The sequence below is a fragment of the Solanum verrucosum genome, unplaced genomic scaffold (genome assembly GCF_900185275.1).
Source record: "Solanum verrucosum unplaced genomic scaffold, falcon-dt-bn FXZP01000114.1, whole genome shotgun sequence".
Taxonomy (NCBI): Eukaryota; Viridiplantae; Streptophyta; class Magnoliopsida; order Solanales; family Solanaceae; genus Solanum; species Solanum verrucosum.
In genome coordinates, this window is record NW_026020769.1 from 781,295 (window position 1) to 801,048 (window position 19,754).

The 19,754-nt window shown below is 34.6% G+C and overlaps 1 protein-coding gene across 1 annotated transcript; it reads right to left on the bottom strand.

Annotated features, from left to right (window-relative positions):
- Positions 1-1,657: 1,657 nt before the first annotated feature.
- LOC125812825 (WD repeat-containing protein 26 homolog) lies at positions 1,658-14,320 on the bottom strand. The gene is made up of 4 exons (XM_049492285.1): positions 13,407-14,320; positions 6,133-6,234; positions 2,884-3,513; positions 1,658-2,014 (listed from the first exon to the last, which is right to left on the bottom strand). The coding sequence occupies exons 1-4, from the start codon at positions 14,202-14,204 to the stop codon at positions 1,799-1,801; spliced, it is 1,746 nt and encodes a 581-aa protein (XP_049348242.1). The 5' UTR covers positions 14,205-14,320; the 3' UTR covers positions 1,658-1,798.
- Between the last annotated feature and the right edge of the window lie 5,434 nt (positions 14,321-19,754).

Sequence of the window (19,754 nt, forward strand, 5' to 3'; positions counted from 1 at the left end):
TTTTTATTTAATTGTATTCTTACGTGTGTATTTTTGTTTGACTATATTTTTGTAATTTTGTATCCACGTCTACATATCTGTATTTCGGTGGTTTGTATCTTTAAATACACCCCTATATTTTCTTTATTTTCGCCTTGATTATATTTATTGCGAAAATAAATACAATTGATCATTTGGATTTCATTAATAATGAGAATTCGAAATATCACACATTAATTAATAAAAAATACAAATACCTTGCAATAAAAAAAACTTGCGGTAAATATTGTAACTATAAGTATGCAATTATGCTTGATAATTAGCTATAAAACTACAGTGATTTTTGAATTTTTCTCTTCTATCTAAGCTATAAGAGAATTATACCTCAATTTATGTATTAGGTCATTTGCACTTCTTCCCCTATTTTGTGCTTGTCATTAATTTTTATTCCTCTGGGCAAATGTTTTTTTTGTTGGTCATAAATTTATATTTTTAAATCATTACAACTTTTTTTTTTTGCATCCTAAAAGAACTTATATTCCATTAGATACAAATTTTATTTCTAAAAGCAAAGATTAAAATTTATTTGAAGAGTAAACTGTACTATTCAATCTTAACTACACAGTAACCAAAATGGGATAATTTAAATGAGACTAATACTACTTTGTTTGCATTAACATCAATACAATATCAATGATCATCTGAATAATTAAGATGTTATCTCTAGATCTGAACTAAATAATTAAGATTTTTTTTTTCAACCTTTGAATGTGCATAATTTATTTTTTTTTCAAAAAAATATTAATTTAATAACTAAAATTACTAATTAATTAGTTAAAATGAAACATTTATGTTCCTTTATAACTATTTAAGTGGTTCGTGGTGATGGTGGTTAGTCTCATAATGATGGTAGTGTTTGTTGTGATAGTGAAAGTGGTTAGTGGTGGAGTTAATTGACGTTAATAGATCACGGTGCTGATAGTAATAACTGAAGAATGTGTAGTGATTGACGATGGTGTTAGTGGCAATTGTTGTGTGATAGTTGAGGTAGTTGATAATAAGAAGTAACCACAATAATGTTAGTGACTAATAGTGATGTGATAATGGATATAATTACAAGGGAATGATGAGTTTGATAAGCGCGGTAGCGATTGATAGTAGTGCTTAACGGTTGTCATTGATGGCAGTCGCAAGGTGGTTGGCGAGCGTAATGGTGATTAGTGATTGTGGACAACGTGGTAATGAAAATTATCATAACAATAGACTTTGTTTAAGGTCTTGATAATTAAGACCTATTCAGAGAAAACAAGCATTTAAATCTTAACATAAACAAATGCCTTGAACCATTAAAGTTCAGACCTACATTGAATGCATGCAAACAAGTGAATAAGACACCTCTAAAAAAACCAAAATAACCGTGTCTACATTTCTTATCTACCTAATAAATCATAAAATCTTTAATATCAAATCTATAACCAAATACATGTTGTAGATGGTGGATGAAGAACATCAGACAGGCTAAAAGATAACATAGTTGGTTGAATAGCAACGTAATCTAGAATGCAGATCGACACATCCAATGAAGTAACCAGTAAAGCATACTAACTAATTCTAGGACGGAAAGATCATCTATCTAATCACACAAGAAATCAATAAAAGAACTAGAGTACACAATTTATTGGTGGAATTAAATGTAAATTTGACGTTCCTACTTGTCATAAATGTTAACTTGACATTGATTTAAAAGAATCTACAGAAAGAAACGATTAAGAACAGGATCTACTTAACTTTACATTACCCTAATTTGCCTCCAAGACTTCTAAGTTCCCCCATTGCAGTAGTGTACACCATTACTAACTGTGTCAGTGTGTTTCATTTTTACTTGATTCAAACCCCATATGCGAATTGTATGATCATCACTAGCAGAAGCCAACATATGAGGATCTGCTGGGTTCCAGCTAACACAGTTTACTGTTCCAGAATGTCCAGCCAACGTCTCAACAAGTTCTCCTGAGCTTATGTGCCACATATAAACCTGAAAATATGGTATGGGTAATACATGCAAAGAGAATCTTATCTTACTATGATAAATGCATTGCAGAACATTGAATAGATAAGAGTCGAAGCAAAGATATTTTTAGGGGGTCATAACTCCCTCCAGCTGATGATGGAATGGAAAAAGACCATGAGAATCAGAGACTTGGATTTCAGAATTGATGCAGAATTAGGGTTTGAAAGCCATCAATGAAACCGAAGAAACTAGCAAATTTTCCTAGAAGCTATTTCATACAAAATATTCCATCTCACATCTTTTTCCTAGAAGCTATTTCTTCCACTGCCACAAATATAATAAAATCTTAAAATCCTTTTCCAATCAAACTCTATCATATAAAATGAAACGGATGGAGAGATACTGTTTGTCCTAAAATTTACATTGAAGAGCATGCCTAACAAGATTGATTGTTGTTCCCACTCAATACCTTCAATTAGGTTTTCACAAAGATAGATCTCCTCATTCTCAAATAGGCATTTTTCTACTTGCTTTTATTCCTCAAGTAAAAAGGAAAGCATCAAAGCATAAATTGGATCATTTTTATATCGGGACCTTTTTACTTTTTATTTTTTGAAATGTGAGAGTTAGAAACAATGTAACCCTATTCCTAATAGATTGACCCCGAAATAGCTTACCTGTCTCAGATATTATTGGCAAATTTTCATTCATTCAGCATACAAAAGGGATGCAAATGAGTACTATTGTCAATTACTGCTATGACGTGCAAACTAGAAATTTGATATTTAAAACATGAGGAATGTCATGGCGAGTAAAGGAATATGTCACAAGTATATCACAAATAGATTATACTGGAAATTATTGTGTTTCTTGATCAACAAGAGGAGAAGTACCTGTGAGTCCTCACTTCCACTGGCAATAAATGCTTGATTCAGTCCGCCAAAGCAAGATCTTATGACGAATCGTGAACGTTTATGCCCATTATATTTGGATATGAGTTTTGCAGTTCCCTCTATATCCCACAGATGGATTTCTTGATTCCAAAGGCTAACCAATAAATACTTATTGTCTGTGGACAGTACAAATGAAGTTATTGTTTGATCCTCCTGAATTACTTTCTCTGCTTTTGATTCCCATCCAAATAATAGTATCATATTATCTTTACAAACAGAGACTACATGCTTCCCGTCACTAGTTATCCCCAAATCTGATATTCTAATAGTCCGATGGCCTTTCCAACACTCCAACTCTTTCCCTTCCAGATCCCACATGCTAATGCTTTTGTCTGTTACACCGCATAATATCCTGTTTCCATCAGGAGCCCAACCACACGAGATCAAACCAAGACCATTTTTCTCATAAATATGTATACATTCACCTGATTCAACATCCCATCGTCTGACAACTTCCTCTACCCCACAGGTGAGGAGTTGATGGTCATCAGGACTCCATGAAATATAGGAGACAGGTTTCTGGTGTCCAGAAAATCGGTGCTTCACACAGAACAAACCATCCAATTTCACCTACAAAGAACAGAAAGCTGAGACCTGAGAAAGATCACTAAACTTATGTTTATCACAATACTCTCATGATATGTTCCGATTATAAATAATAGTATCACATTTTCAGAGCTTCGTATTCTCTTATTCAGTGCTTCCTGCCTAAACCCAAAAGCAGCGTCCGGAAAAAAATAAAATCAGTTCTTTCAAACTGTTACCAACTATGAAGCAACACAAGGAGGAGAATGATCCTTGCACATTGGACATGTCAAAACTAACTCTATTATATCCATAAAAGCAGCACCAACAACAATGCATGCACATACCACATGATAAACCAAAAAGAGCCAATACAAGTACCAACTACAAGAGAGCTACTGGAATGTAGAGTAGTAGACACAAAAAGCAGTCGCAAACAATACCTCACATGTGGCAGACTGAAAGAAACAAAGAAACACAAGATATTTTGAAGGAACCTACAATCTTTTTCTTTTTTGAACCTACAGCTCAGCACAGAAAATTAAGATGAACTGTCTGCTCGTCTTTTATTTTTTGTGTAATAAGAACTCCTAGATGATGCTGAATCCTTAATAGAAATTATAGAATCCTTTTAAGAACAAGAAGCTCTTTTTTGCCTTCTTTGGGAATGTAAATATGATTTGCATATCCTTTGTGCAACTTATCTATAACATATATGTTACCTTTCTCAACAAAAAGAATTACCAGCTCTTTTTTTATGTTAGTGCTGATTTCCACATACAAAGCTGGATATCTTTAAACATCAACAGTATTATAGCTTGACCAGTGATAAGATTTTATAAATGTATACAAGTATGGAGAAAGATAAAAATAAAAAATTAATACTACTTGGGTTTCTTCTTTTTTCTTTGAGACGATCAAGTTGTACCAACATAACTTGAAATCTATGTTTCAAGAAAAAATAAAACACAATGAAACAATCTGTTACTTTACCAGAAAAAAGATTAAGCCGGGGATATACTTGTAGGTTTCTCTATTCAAATGACCAAATAGTAAACACCCTTACAATATCTGCAAGAGCCTAGGATTGACGAATAATTGAGCATGAATTAGTTTTACTAGATTATTTCCTCAATCTGAAGAGTCCCTTAACTTTTACTTAGATCAGGAAATAAGTTATTCGCACTAGTGAAAAAGATTCTGACTGTAACAATGTATGTTTTCACATTTAGGGGCCATTTGGTTACTGGATAAGGGTAAAGTTAAGGGCAAAGTTAATACATGAATAATTTGGTTATTCATGTATTAATTTTATACCATGTTTGGTTTGTAAATAGAATCAAAATTATTCATGTATAAATTTTATACAATGTTTGGTTGGTGTGTCTCCAAATGTTGTATAAAAGTTATTCATGTATTGATTTATGTGGTGTTTGGTTCCATTTTTGTAATTCTACATAGCTAATACTCACATAACTTATGAGGAAATCTATGTATAATTTTATGCGGGGTAGAAGGTGGAATAAGTTATGAGGGTATTAGTTATACATGGATTAAAATAATAAAATTACATATTTACCCTTAATTTGTTTACTTAATTATTTATTTGTAAATAATAATGTATATTAATATTAATTCACAAGATTCAGGAGTCATTTTTTTTTAAAAAAAGGACGCCCCTAACTCAAATTTTTTTAGTTTCGTGATTGCCTCCCCCACCCCCTCCACCCCGCCCTACAAACAAACCCAGAAAACTGTTTGCCCCCCACCCCCCACCCGAACTGTTGCATTTTATTATTTGTGCGCATCAACCTATAGATTTCTGCTTCCCCCCCCCCCCCCACCAACACCCCCTCAAGGGCCTGTTGCATTTTATCTTGGATACAAGCTTTATAATTTTCTATTTTTTTTAAAAAAAAATGTATATTAATTTACAATAAATTAAACAATCAATAAGTAATATATGTATTATAATTTCTACGTAACGAAATCCTACATAAATAATACTTACATAACTAATATTTGTATAATCAATACCTGCATAACGAATACTTACATAACCAATATTTGCATAACTAATACCTGCATAACTAATACCTACATAACTAATACCTGCATAACTCTAACCAGTAACCAAACGGCCCCTTAGGGTATTGGTGAACTGCTCACTCCGTTTTAATTTGTTTGTCCTACTTTCTGTTTTAGTTCATTTCAAAAAGAACGTCTTTCCTTTTTTGGCAACTCTTTAATCCTAACTTCCCACATGGCATGTTGAAGACCACAATTTTAAAGGGAATTTGGTACATTCTACACATCTTTAATCTTTAATATAAGACCACAAGATTCAAAAATCTTCTTTACTTTCTTAAACTATGTGACAAGTCAAAACAGGACAATCAAATTGAAACGGATGGGAGTATATTTTATCCCCATATCTTGAGCATATAATCAGGTAAAGATATTTCCCAAAACCACTATTGTCTTCTATTTCACTATCCTCCAATACTAATTCTTCAATAGAAATGCAAAATCCCATGGTAAACCAGGATGGTAATAGATACAAAAAGGGAGGAAACGAAATTCAGCTGAAAGCAATGTGATAAATGATCTAGTAATGATTTATCAATAGAGGATATGCCAAAGAATCTTCAAGAGGGCACTTACCTCCCATATGATCACCAAACAATCAGCAGCTGACGAGGCCAAGTATCTTCCGTCATGGGAGAACTGTAAGAACCATACTTCATCACTGTGATCTTGTAATATCTAGAAAATTAAATCAAGGATGAAACAATTAGACATCAAGTGCTAAGAAAATTATGTCGGTAGAAATAAACTCGAGCTACTCTACATATCGGTGAAAATTCAGAAACAATGTTCTTTTTGGATAATGGAGGATGAAGAAAATTGGTTCTCAGAAAAGCAGAGGTTGATGCATAAAGCTAGTAAATGAGAGCAAAAGAAAGCCAATGAAGTATAAAGTTAACGAGAGCATAAAATTTGCATCACTTTGCATCCACCTCTCCCTCACTCCTATCAGTCCAATCACTGAATCACTGTGTGGTTGGTCATATCAGCTGGTCTATTTGTTTCACTTTGCATCCACCTCCTGCTCTCTCCTATCAGTCCAATAACTGTGTGGTTGGTCAACATCAGCTGTCTACAAAATTGGCAGTTCACTACTACACCATCCAGTTTCACCACAAAAAACCGTGCCCACCATTATCAATTACCAACAACAACAACTATCCTCAACCACAACCACTGAGTTGTCAATCACCACAATCATATGTCACAAACACTAGCTACTATTTTCAATCGTCGCCACCAACCGTCACTACCACAATGACCACCGATCACTACCAACAGCCACCACTATATATCGTCACTACCGACAATCACAACCATCAACCAACTATATATCGTCAACCACTATCATCATTCACCACCATTTGCTATCAGTAATATCCACCACACTTGCTAGCTGGTACCATAACTACCTCCATCATTAACCACTATTGTTAACCACCATTACCACTAACTACTATGCACAACCAACACAATCCCTAATCGACACCCCACAACCACCACCATTCACCATCACCACTACCAGCCCCCGTACAATTTTTTAAATATATTTTATTCATATTATATGAGGTTATATTTGAATTTATATATATATTAATTTTAAATAAAAATAAGTTTTATATATTCAAATGTTGAGAAAACAACCAATCTTATTTATTTAGTATTCCAATCTTAATGCAACATCTTAATGTTCAGATCTATACTCAGATTCAAATATTCAATTCTTAATGCACATCTTAATATTCAGATGTGTATTAATATTCAAACATCTTAGTCTTAACAAAAACAAATGAGGTTTAACACTTCCAAGAAAGCTATTATGTAAGGAAGGAGGTGCACAACTATAGAAATGTCATCATAAGGTCATGTTGTACCATTATTTGAAATGTGAACCTTATTTTGCATCGTGAATTAGTTGGAATAAACATTGACAAGCTATTCCTCTTAAAAGATTAAGGCCTCATTTGTTTGCACTTAATAGGGGTCTGAATCTTAATCATTCAGATTCGCCTCATTAAGTGTGTTTGTTTTTGAGGACTGAATCTTAATTATTCAGATCCAGTTTATTAAGTTTGTTTTATTTTCTTATAAGCCTCTTAATGGGTCTGAAATATCTGAATGAATCAGATCTCTAACACACTCTTAACACCATTTAAACTCAAAAATAAGACTCATATCTTAATTCAACTACATCACAACAACTCATAAAAGTTGTTTTCTTATTTAATTAACGGAAAAGGGTCAAAATTGCCCCTGAACTATGCGAAATAGACCACTTATACCCTCCATTACATTTTGGGATCAAAAATACCCCCACAGTTATCCCAGGAGACCACAAATACCCTCAAGAGTTAACACCCCAATTTTTAGTGACGTGGCAAGCCACATGGGACTAATCCCTTCACCTAAGCATTGTCAACTAAGATTCACAACAAAAGAACTAGACCTTTAGCGGCAACAACAGTCGCCACAAAAGCCCAGAAAATCGTCACTAAAAGTTTTTAACATTAAATGCTAATTTTGTGTTTTTTTCTTCATTGTTTTTTAAAAACCAAATATGATATCGATTAAGTAGGAGTTTGAAGACACTATATGTTTTATTTTTATGTCATATGTAAATGTATAAAATGTACAATGATGCATTATATATATATAGTAGGAGATTTGAATCGAGAAGTAATTTTGATTATTTTTCGTAATAATATTGGATTGTTTTAATATGGATATTGCAAGTTATTTATTTTAGAAAATTAGGTCACAATCGAAAATTAATTATCATATTTTTTTGTTGAAAAAATAGATTTTACTAGCGAATGGTTGTTGGAGCCTTAGTCGCCACTAAAAATCACTCATAACCTTTAGTGGCAATATTTTGGGATTTTGTGGCGACTTTGTCGCCACTAAAAGTTAAGTTCTTTTGTTGTGAATCTTAGTTGGCAATGCTTAGGTGGAGGGATTAGTCCCATGTGGCTTGCCACGTCACTAAAAAATTGGGGTGTTAACTCTTGAGGGTATTTGTGGTCTCCTGGATAACTGCGGGGGTATTTTTGATCCCAAAATGTAATGGAGGGTATAAGTGGTCTATTTCGCATAGTTCAGGGGCAATTTTTTTTGACCCTCTTCCGTTTAATTAATGTTAATTACATGCTTACAATTATAATTTCCTTTATTCTTATTAACTTAATATACACCTTTTACTTTCATAAATTAATCATTAATCAATATATTTAAATTGATAAGCACTCTCATGGTATAGTATTTAGCACGGTTTCAGAAAATAAGAAAGTATTAATTATTTGACGATAACAATAACAAATGTTTATTATAAAATAAAATATTTTCATAAACATTATATTACTACTCTATATAAACTACTTTACATTGCATTATATTAGATTCTCAAAGTTTTTGAGTGCAAAGAATAGTCATATTAATGATGTAACTTAATGTTAAATTCTTCAAAGATAAATCATATTACCTTGTTACGATTAAAATGTTCAAAATATTATTTTCTATAAAAGAAAAAAACTATTTTACTAAAATGAGGTTTTTATAATATTTTATTGATATAGCGTTTAATTAACAGTCCTAATAATTCAGTGTTCAGATTCAGAGACATCTTAATATTCAGATGTTTATTCAGATTTACACATCTAGATCTTAATGCACATCTTAATATTCAGATGTAAGATTCAGACATCTTAATCTTAATGTAAACAAATGAGGCCTAAGATCCTTAAGACCCGAACTCTAATCTAGGTCTTTTTGGGAACTAATGGTCCATGTAGACATCCCACAAACAAAGTAGAAAATTTTGCATCGCTACGCAAAGGATAAGGTAGGTAAAAAAACACCAACAACTTCCTTACTCTCTCCACAGAATTTTCAGTCTTTTCTCTCTATACGTAAACTTCTCTCCTCCGCCAAATACCGCCAGCGTCGCTGACCCATCTCCCCTACATCACCACGTTGTCGACCCTAATCTGATCTAATCAGAGAAGAAAACATTATTTTAGGGCGACCTCTATTGAGGAGGTCAGAACCATATCAAACCGGAGCAGTACTCATAACAATGAGCAATTTTAAGCTACTTCACAAAACCATAAGCAGATCTTTTCCCTAACTGGACAAGAAGTTGTGGTGCTGATTGACATCGGAGTCACTGATTCCATCGGAATTCTCCACAAATCAGCCCCGTCATTGTTTTCGCTACAATTATTCTCATCACCCGCTTGTTGATGATAGCAATTTTTTTCTTGAAATCAATTGAATTGGAGCAATTGTGAAAGGTGATCGCCTCGTCGCCAATGGCAAGAGGCGAGGCAAGGCGACCCTTCATCGCCTTTTAGCTTTGTGGTGAGGCGATCTTTAAAAGGCGACACCAAGGCGACAAAAAGCGAGGCGAGAGGCAAGAAAGGCGGGAAAGGAGTCACCTTTTGTATTTTCTTAAAAAAAAGGCGACCAATTTAGGGTTTTAAAAGTTAAAAGGTAATTTTAGGGTTTTTGACTAGACTCCTCCAATGACTAGCCACACTTTTCCGGCTACTCCACAGTCCAGCCAATACATGTCTCTTCTTCAGAATTCTTCTTCCTTAGTTTCTTTTTCCTTCTTCTTCTTCTTCAGACTTCAAAGTCACTTCTACTTCTGTTTCGACTTTTGTTCTTTTTTTTCTCATACAAGTTCTAGACTTTTAGTATGTACTATCTATATTCAGTTTTTGAATTGAAATATTTGCTAATATGTTATTGCTATTAAGATTTTGATTATTTACATATGCCATTAAACATTTTAATTTTTTGGTATTAATTGGTGCCACACTTCAAAAAGGCGAGCGCCTCGCCGCTTGCCTCGCGTGGCAGACCTTTGTCGCCTTTTATCGCCTTCCGCCGTCCAAAACACTAATCCACAGATCAATTCATTGATTCAATCATTCAAACCTGCAAACATCCACATCTGACCAGATTTTTTTCCAAGTTTAATCTTCCAATTAGTCCCCTCCTTTGTCCACTTCTGCCTATGTTTTTTAGTTTCTTGTGCAAATTTCTTGTTCATTGCTGACCTTATTTCAAGTGTATTGTCCATTTCTAAGTTACCTATATCAAAAAAGTGTATTGTCCATTTCAACCCATATTCTTTTAGTTTCTTGTTCAATCTTCTAGTTCTCTTGTTCGTTATTGCATCGTCTCTAGTAGCCTGCTCATTTTCGCCTATGTTTTTTACTTCTTGTTCAACTTTTCTAGCTTTCATTGTTGCCTTTTTGGGAGGATTTGGATGAACTAATGAGGGGTATACCGCACTCTGAGAAGCTACTAATTGGCGGTTCTCATCAGGGCAACCCCTAGTGGTTTTGACGATCTGCATGAAGGCTTTGGCTTTGGGGTTTAAATTGGAGTGTTGCTTCGAGATTTTGCCAAAGCTTTCAAGTTGGTGATAGTGAATCCATGCTTTTTGAAGAAGAATCACTTGGTTACCTTATGTAGTGCGTTGGCCGAAACTCAAATTGATTACTTATTCCTTAGGAAGAGTGATAGAGGCCTTTGCAACGACTGCAAGGTTATCCCAAGTGAGAATCTTACTACCCAACATAAGCTCTTGATGATTAACTAGGAAATTAAGAAGGGGGGGAAGAAGAAGACATCGTATGACCAACCGAGGATCAAATAGGGTGGCTTGACCCCTACCCAAGTTTGGGAGATGGGGGAGAGGTTGATGGTGATCGGGGTTAGGGGCCTTGGGGGAGTAATGAGGATGTGAACACCATGTAGGATACGATAGTTGGTTGAATTAGGGAAGCAACTAGAGAGGTGCTAGGGCCTAGGGATTTTGAGGGACAACCATGGTGGTCACCGAGGGGATTGGTGGTGGACCAGAGAAGTCCAAGGAAAAGTGCAAGTAAAGAAGACTGCTTCTGCAAAGTTGGTGGAAAGCAAACACGAGGAGGGAAAGCAATCGAATAAAAAAAAGTACAAGGTTATGAAAAAAGAGGCAAAATCAATGTTTACGATGGCAAAAAGGGCAGCTTTTGAATACTTTGTATCAAGCTAGGGAACAAAAGTGGAGATAAAAAGTTGTATATGCTTGCCAAGGAGAGACACGAATCATGAAGTGCATCAAAAACGAGAAACGCAAAGTGATAGTGGAAGAGGGAGTCAATAGACGAAAATGGCAAGCATACTTTCATAACCTCTTGAACAAAGAAGGGGGCAAGATATTGTGTTGGGTGATTTGGAGCACTCAAAGAGACGTCAGGAATTTGGATACTTTAGGTGTATTAAGGTTGAGGAGGCTAAAGGTGAAGAGCAATCGGACTAGATGAGATTCCATGAGAGTTATGGAAGAGTTCAAGCGGAGAAGGCATAGAGTGGTTGACTAGATTGTTTAATGTCATTTTTAAGACTACTAAAATGCCCGAAGAATGGAGATGAAGTACAATGATTATGTTGTAAAAAAACAAGGGTGATATCCAAAATTGCAACAATTATAGGGGTATCAACCTGCAAAGCCACTATGAAAGTTTGGGAAGGAGTAGTGGAGATAAGGGTGAGGAGGGTGTGTATTTTCAAGAACCAGCTCGGATACATGTCAAGATCAACTATAGAAGCTTTTCATTTTGTGGAGACTAGTGGAGAAGTATAGGGAGAGAAAGAGACATATGGTGTTCATTGACCTAGTAAAGTCCTACAACAAAGTCCAAAAGGAAGTTCTATGGAGATGCCTCGAGGCTAGAGGTATACTAGTGGCTTATATTTAGGCAATGAAGGACATGGATGATGGAGCAAGACTCTAGTAAGAACAATGAGAGTAGACTCAAAGCACTTCCAGGGACCAATGCTTAGCCCGTTTCTATTTGCCTTGGTGATGGGTGTGTAGACGTGGCAATGTACTCCAAACCTTGCAAGTCGTTTCTCAACTCTTTCAATCGCTAGGTTCCACACTACGCTACGTTTAGAGGCAATATGGAAAATCTATTGAAATTCTAAGCTATAAAGCTACTTGAATATGTTTTGACCAAGTCTAGATCATCAAGCCACTAAGCAAGTTTTAGATGAAGTTCATCTTGCAGGTATTTAGAGCAAATAGTTATTCCAATGTTGATCCTCTTTCTATAATCTTAACTCAGGTTAAGATTGAGATACGAGCAACAACTACTAGCACTTGGCAATACAAGAACTAGATAAGACTGAATCCAGTAACTTGCTAACATAGTAAGACTCTAGTTCAAAACCAACTCAAAAATCATAAAACTATTCCACTATTAAGATCTTCAACAATTACACAACCCAACAATTTACTAGCTACACCATATAATAAAGAGCTATGCATATTGATAGCCATCTCCACTCTTATAAAACCTTAATTTCAGATAGCAAATTAGCTTGTACACTCCTTAGTCACACCTATAATTGAATAATCTTACGTATTAACACATAATGATAGCTCCCAAGTATTGCAGCAAAGCTCTCATACCTTCGTATACAATTCTAAGACACCATTGACAAGACATAACTATAACATATAGAGTATGCTAAAGAGTTGTCTTTAACTTAAAAGACACAACTCACAAGGGTCAACTCAACTAGTGGTTTGGCGTTTTCCACTACTATAGTGAATCAAACAGAGATAGATTAAACGATGTAACAATCCATTAAATGAACACAATATGGAACATAAAGTAAGAGCTTGATCAATACTTGCCATCATGAAATTTATCATCTGTATATAATCAAACCAAAACACAGATGAATCAAAGTATTAGGGGACTATAAGGAGCACTAAACATTTCTAACAACAACTACTAGAATGATAAAGCTTGAACAGGTTGAAAGTATAAAGAGTAATGCAATCTAACCTGCAAAGTTCGAGATGGAATTTGATCTCTTCCACACTGATGATCAGTAAGCAAAGACATCTCACCTACCGAAGAGTTGTGAAACCTACAAGCATCTAGTTGCAAGTCAAGAGCCTGTTCGACGAGATGTATCAATCTTTGTTCATGAATTATGACTGTGGGTGGAAGCAATTTTTGCAATTCCTCTAGGAGTTTTGTTCGTGACTTTGGTCTCACAACATCTTGACCTGACATCCCAGCAAGAACCTGCTGTGAAGGTGATAAAATGCACAAAGAAAGCTCACGGACTCTATCATTGTTTATGCAAAGAGGTCCAAGCTCAGTCCTCAATGTCTTTAAAGCATCCATGACCTTTTTTCCATCCAACAGTTCAAAAAACTTCTGTTCCAATATCTCAAATGATGCCAATTTAACAATTTTTTCATCCATTAGACCAATATTATGTAAAGTGGCTACACTTTCATCCCATTTACCATCAAGGATTTGCTGCATAAATAACTTTACTACAGCAGATTGCAAAGGTATCCCAGACTCTTCTTCTAGACGTGCACCAGCTTTGTTATAACCAAGAGAATATAATGCCTCTGCTATGATTCGCACAAATTCAACTTTCTTAACAACCCCCTTTGCACCAACGACCTCATCGTCCCCTTGACAAACCAGGGGGTGAGCCATCAAGTCATTCAGTGAGCAACTTGCACGATCAGTCAGAAGTGTACTCTTTGAAAGATCTCCCAGTTTTCTGGAGGATACTTTCACACGTTTTGGTGGTGGTTCATCATCCTCTGCACGTCCCATAAATATATACTTCAGCCCATATATAACAACAGGGGGGAAACAGAACTTCAAGTTGAAATTGCAATATAAGTCCTTCAATGATGAAAACAGCACCCTACATAATACCACAAAGGGAATACTTTAAAATTAAAATAATAAAAAAAAACAGCTAAAATAAAAGGAGGACCAAGGCAGAAAATTTGATTCCTAAGAATTTCCAAGATAAGAAAAATGACAATAGAGAGACACATGATTCATAAAACCTATGATTAACCAGCATATAGATTAGTACATATGCCGTAGACAAATTATCTTCAATCTATTATATACAAGTTACTAGGATAGGTTATCAATATAACCACATGTGCTGCCAATTTAGAGAGAAAGCATCCTTCAACATCCCTACCACCATAAAAAGCAGAAAATTTCGAATTATGCAGAATTGCTACATCAAATTCAAGTAGAAGACACAATCAAATTTTCTTGGGAAGGGATATGAGAACCTGGAGTTGCATCTACTAGAACAAGAATTTTCTTGCTAAAAGCAAACCGAGAGTGTCACCTTTGTATATGCAAAACTACAAAAATGGATCCACAAATGAGGTCAAGGGCATTAATTAAACGAGAGTGAGAGTGAGACATGGGAAAAACGTGGGGAGGAGCCTGACTTAAAAGCTGAATCAACAGGTAGCCCAAATTGAACAATCAGATTCAATACTAATTATATTTCCAAATATAATAATATAACTTCAGAAGAGGAGCTTGGCATAACTGAAAAAGTTGTAAACCATATGTTGTAAACATAACTTCAGAAACAGCCTCTTGCAGAAATGCAAGGCAAGATTGCATACAATAGACTCTTATGGTCAGCCCTTCCAAAGACCCCACGCATAGCGTTGCATAGTGCACTGAGTTGCACTTTTGTAATAATGTAACTTCAAATGACGTTCCTATTTGTTTCCTTTATCAGTATTGTTGAATTACAAGCCATATGATCTCAGAGCAATACAACATAAAAATAGATGCAAATAAAAACCCTCCAATCCTACCTAAATGAGCCGATGTGTAGTGGCGTAAACCATATATTAGACATGCAGACACATAATCATACATTACTCGAGCGCGGCTATTAATATTTCATCCTCCTCTGTATCTTCTTAGTATGGGTAATCAATGCTCAAAGGCTATGGTAAATACTAATGAACATTTCCCTCCGTATGTTAGGCTCCTGATGTTGAAAGTCTAACAAAAGCAAGCATGCAAGGTACATTAGTCACTATAAACTTCATAGTTCCATCTATAATTGCCTGTCCACTAAGAAGAGTTACCCACCAATGCAAATGACTTAACGCTACAAATACTAATAGTGAAGCTGGAGTTATCAACACAATCTCACACTCGCAAGAGTTGACTACAAACAATTACTCTCCTGTAATGCCATATACCTCAAGTGATACCTACTTCCAATTCAAAATCATCATCCATGTAAATAGCTTGGAGTAACAAACATCTTGAAGTGACAATGACCATGACAGTGATAAGCTGTTAGACCCTTAAGGGTAATTGACCAATTCATACTTTTTAAATTCCCAATTGCATTATCACAGAATATATGATCGAAAAGATGGAAACTCAATAACACCGGATTCCCAAACTAGTTTGAGTTGATTATATGAATCCTCTACATCCATTTCTGGCCCATTTTGTTCCAACATATATAATTTGTTAATTTAAAGAAAAAATAGGGGTTCTCTAAGGCTAGAGATTCTCCAAATCTCAAACACTGACCTACAAGTCTCTAACACGAAAATCCAGTCCAACAACAAAGGTTAAGTTATTGCTTCATTAATCTTCATTGTCCTACAAATAAAAGAGGGCAACGCTTGGTTGACTGTGTGTTCATTGAGCGATTCACATTTTGTCACAACAGACCTAAAATTCAACATATGCATAGAAACAATATAAGCTCTTAAAAACATAATCCTCTTAGTTAACCGGCAGATTGCTCTAATCGGTAAAAACAAAACCCATCAGATTGCACAAATCTTTAAATAGCATCAATTAAATCCATAAAACAGACAAAGAATCAAAATTCAGGTGTGGCAACTTGCAATCCAACTCCTAAAATCCCCAATTTCTGCAAAAAGTAAAAGACAGAAAGAGCGATAAAATTACCACAGTATCAATAGATGTGCATAGAATCTCCAGTACCCTGAGGCTTCAGATCAAAATGAAGAGATAATAGTGGGAAAGCAATCAGTGAATTGATGAACAAACAGAGGAATAGACACAAATGATGATGCTGAGGTCCGAGAGGCACGATGTGTATAGATTGGGTCTTTGTTAATGGCGGTTCGGTGAAGGGGCACATGTGAAGAGGTGGGAGAAAGGGGATTCGGTTTGTATTTATGCCCTTTGGGTACCAAAAGGAAATCTATGGGTTCAACTGGCCTGCATGGACTAATAACTTATGCATTGTGAAACAAAATTATACTTTATTTTTAATGGCTTAAGTCATCCACAACTTTTTAAAGTTATCTGCATAATTCGTTTAAACACCTTAATTAAAGCTTATACCTATTGAACACTTATACCCCTTAAAATTGATACATATTTGATGCTTTTTTGACAATCAACCCAAACTATGAGATGTGTGTAATACACTTGCTGTGACATGGCAATGACATGACAAATTGATGAATTAAATGATGACATGTGTAGTTTAAATCTAAAAATGTATTTTAAAAATGAAATTCTAAAAAATAACTATTTTAGTCTATTTTAATTATTTTTAAAAAAACTAACTAAAAAATTAAAAACGATTTTTCTAAAAAAAGCCACCTACACACCCACGCCACCAGTCCTCTTCGTCAAATCATGTACTATCACTTTCCCCGGCGGTATCGTGATCATAGTTAGTAAGCCTTGCCTCTTCACCCCAAGTAGTATGACATGGTTGCGTACCCAAGCTAAAAATTAATTCCCTTTTCAACCGAATAGCATCAAAAGTTTTCACTCATTCCATTCATTTTCTTTCCATTACTAATCATTTATTACAATTATATGAAAAATAATTAACTTTTGCCGGAAAAAAAATGTTATCTTCATCGGGAAAATGGAGTTATGCCGGAAAATATGAAACTTAGATCTATGTAATAACTAAAAAAAGAAGAAGGAAAAAACCAAAAAGATTTGGAGAGAGTGAGAGAAAGAAAGAGAGAGGTGGAAGGGGTGTGGGTGAAGGAGATGATGAAAAGAGGGGTGTGGGGAAGAAGGCTACTTTTCTTCTTCTTTTTTCATTTCTTTTTGTTAATTAATTTTAAAAAATATTAGCAGTATAAGTTGGAAAAAAATAATAAATAAAAAATAAACTGTTTAACGCGCTTAAGGAGGGTGGAACACACTTTTTTAGCCATGTCAGCATTTTGTGTTTAATAGGAATGATTTTTGAACAAATAAGGTGTTCAATAGGTACAAGCCTTAATTGAGGTGTCTAAGTTAAATATACGGACAACTTTGAGTGGTTGTGGACATATGTTTATTATTTTAATTTATAATTAAGTGTTTAATCAATATTAAATTTTTTGTTCCTCAGTATTTCAGTAGTAGAGTGATCAATTGGTAATCATTGATTACATTCAAATCCCACACTTTCTAATCTTATCTAAATACTATATATAAAAATAAATAAGTATACTTAAAGGTTATTTTGACTTTAAAACATCTAAAATAAGTCAATCCAAACAGGCTTTGAGACAACTTGAAGAGAGGTTACTCTAAGGGTTGTTTGATATGGACATGGGAAACACAAAGTTATTGACTAGGATATTCTATGGAATTAATTATCCATATATATATATATATATATATATGGGTGTGCAAAAATCGAACCGACCGATAAAACCAAATAAAAAAGTGTTATTGGTTTATTGCTATTGGGTTATTGTGTTAACGACTTTTTAATGGTTTATAAAAACATTATCGGGTTATCAGTTCGGTAATGATTTTTAATATTGGGTTACTGGGTAAATCGATAACCCATTAAGACTATAGTAATTTACTAATTTTACGTATACACAAATATTAAATATTAATCTCAATATCTCACTAGTTATGTCTTTGTCATTTAGCCTTCAATTGATACTTCACCGTACATTGAGTTCACAACTTCACATTATACAAACCATCAAAACCTAAAGTAAGAACCCTATTTCTGTTAATTTTTCGTTGTGTTACACATGTATAGTTCTTTTCATGTTTGTTATTATTATATCTATTTTATGAGCATTTGTAAAGTTAAATTATTGTCTTGTCGCATCAAATTTATTAGAGAAGTCATTTATTTGTTTGATAAGCATTTTCTTATTGGTTAAATAAAAAATTGAACTATTAAGGACAAAATGTCACGACCCAGGGGTATACCCGAGAAGTAACACGGTGTACTTGACCCCGAAGGGGTCTCATACTAGCCCTTAGCATATCATGAACATAAGATAATAGAAAATACGGAAAATTTAAAACATTTTACAATCGAAGTCATTTTCATAAAAGCAAGTGGAAATCTTTCTAAACTTTATCTCAAACCATCTAATACAACTTTAGAATAAACTGTTGGGACACAACCCATACAATAGTCTCAAAAACATGAAATAAAAGAGATAAAGGAAATGGTGGGTGTTGTCCTCGAAGCTATGATGACTCACCAAGATCTTTAACTCCTTATCTCCTTAGGAAACCTAGCTTCAAGATAGCACTCAAGTCTCCAAACCCTACATTTGATTAGAATGTAGGCAAAGTATGCGTTTGTACAAAATGTACTAAATATATTAGCTAGCATAGTCATAAGAGCATAAGACAAGGGTTAGTCAATATAAGACATAATCCAAAATCATATGAAATACTTCATGAAACATAAACCATAAGCATAAGAGACAATATCATAATCATAATAAGCAAAGTCTCCAACATAAGCATCATATAAGCATTACTTGACTCTTAGTCATCTATACCATAATAGAACCATTCTCAAGTAACCTCAAAAGCATACATGTGCAAAGTATGAATAACATCCCATAATACCACCCAAGCCAATTAAGTATCCCTTTTTGGTCATCTTAATCATAGTCTATATGCATGGTCAAGTCTTTAAGCTTCTCTACCATCAGGGCTTCATACTCCTAAGTAACCTCAAATCACACTTGTGCAATGCATTAAAGGCATCACATACTACCCTTCACACTAAGCATAACCTTGAAGTCATCATAGTCATATTCACCTTCATTTGGTCTCACTATTGGCTTACTTCATGTAGACAAGGGAACTATCACCTTTAGTCAATCATATCTTGGAAGGCAACTATAGCAACAACCCAAGCTAAGTTTATATTATATAAGATAACCCTTCACAACTAGCCTCAAGTCATACTTATGCAATGTATGAATATCATCCCATACTTCTATCCACACTAAGTACCCCTTTAGGCTATCATGAATGCTCACTAGTTGGGGACTAGTCCCTCCTTTCTATTTGCCATTAGTCATTTAAGGTACTTCTCTATTTAGTATTAGGCAA

Excerpts from the sequence above, each read along its gene's own strand:
- LOC125812825 (XM_049492285.1), bottom strand. The coding sequence starts at position 14,204 with ATGGGACGTGCAGAGGATGATGAACCACCACCAAAACGTGTGAAAGTA. Across the intron at positions 6,235-13,406 it reads TTCCATCTCGAACTTTGCAG|ATATTACAAGATCACAGTGA; the intron begins GTTAGATTGCAT and ends TTAATTTTCTAG. Across the intron at positions 3,514-6,132 it reads GTTTGGTGATCATATGGGAG|GTGAAATTGGATGGTTTGTT; the intron begins GTAAGTGCCCTC and ends TGTTCTTTGTAG.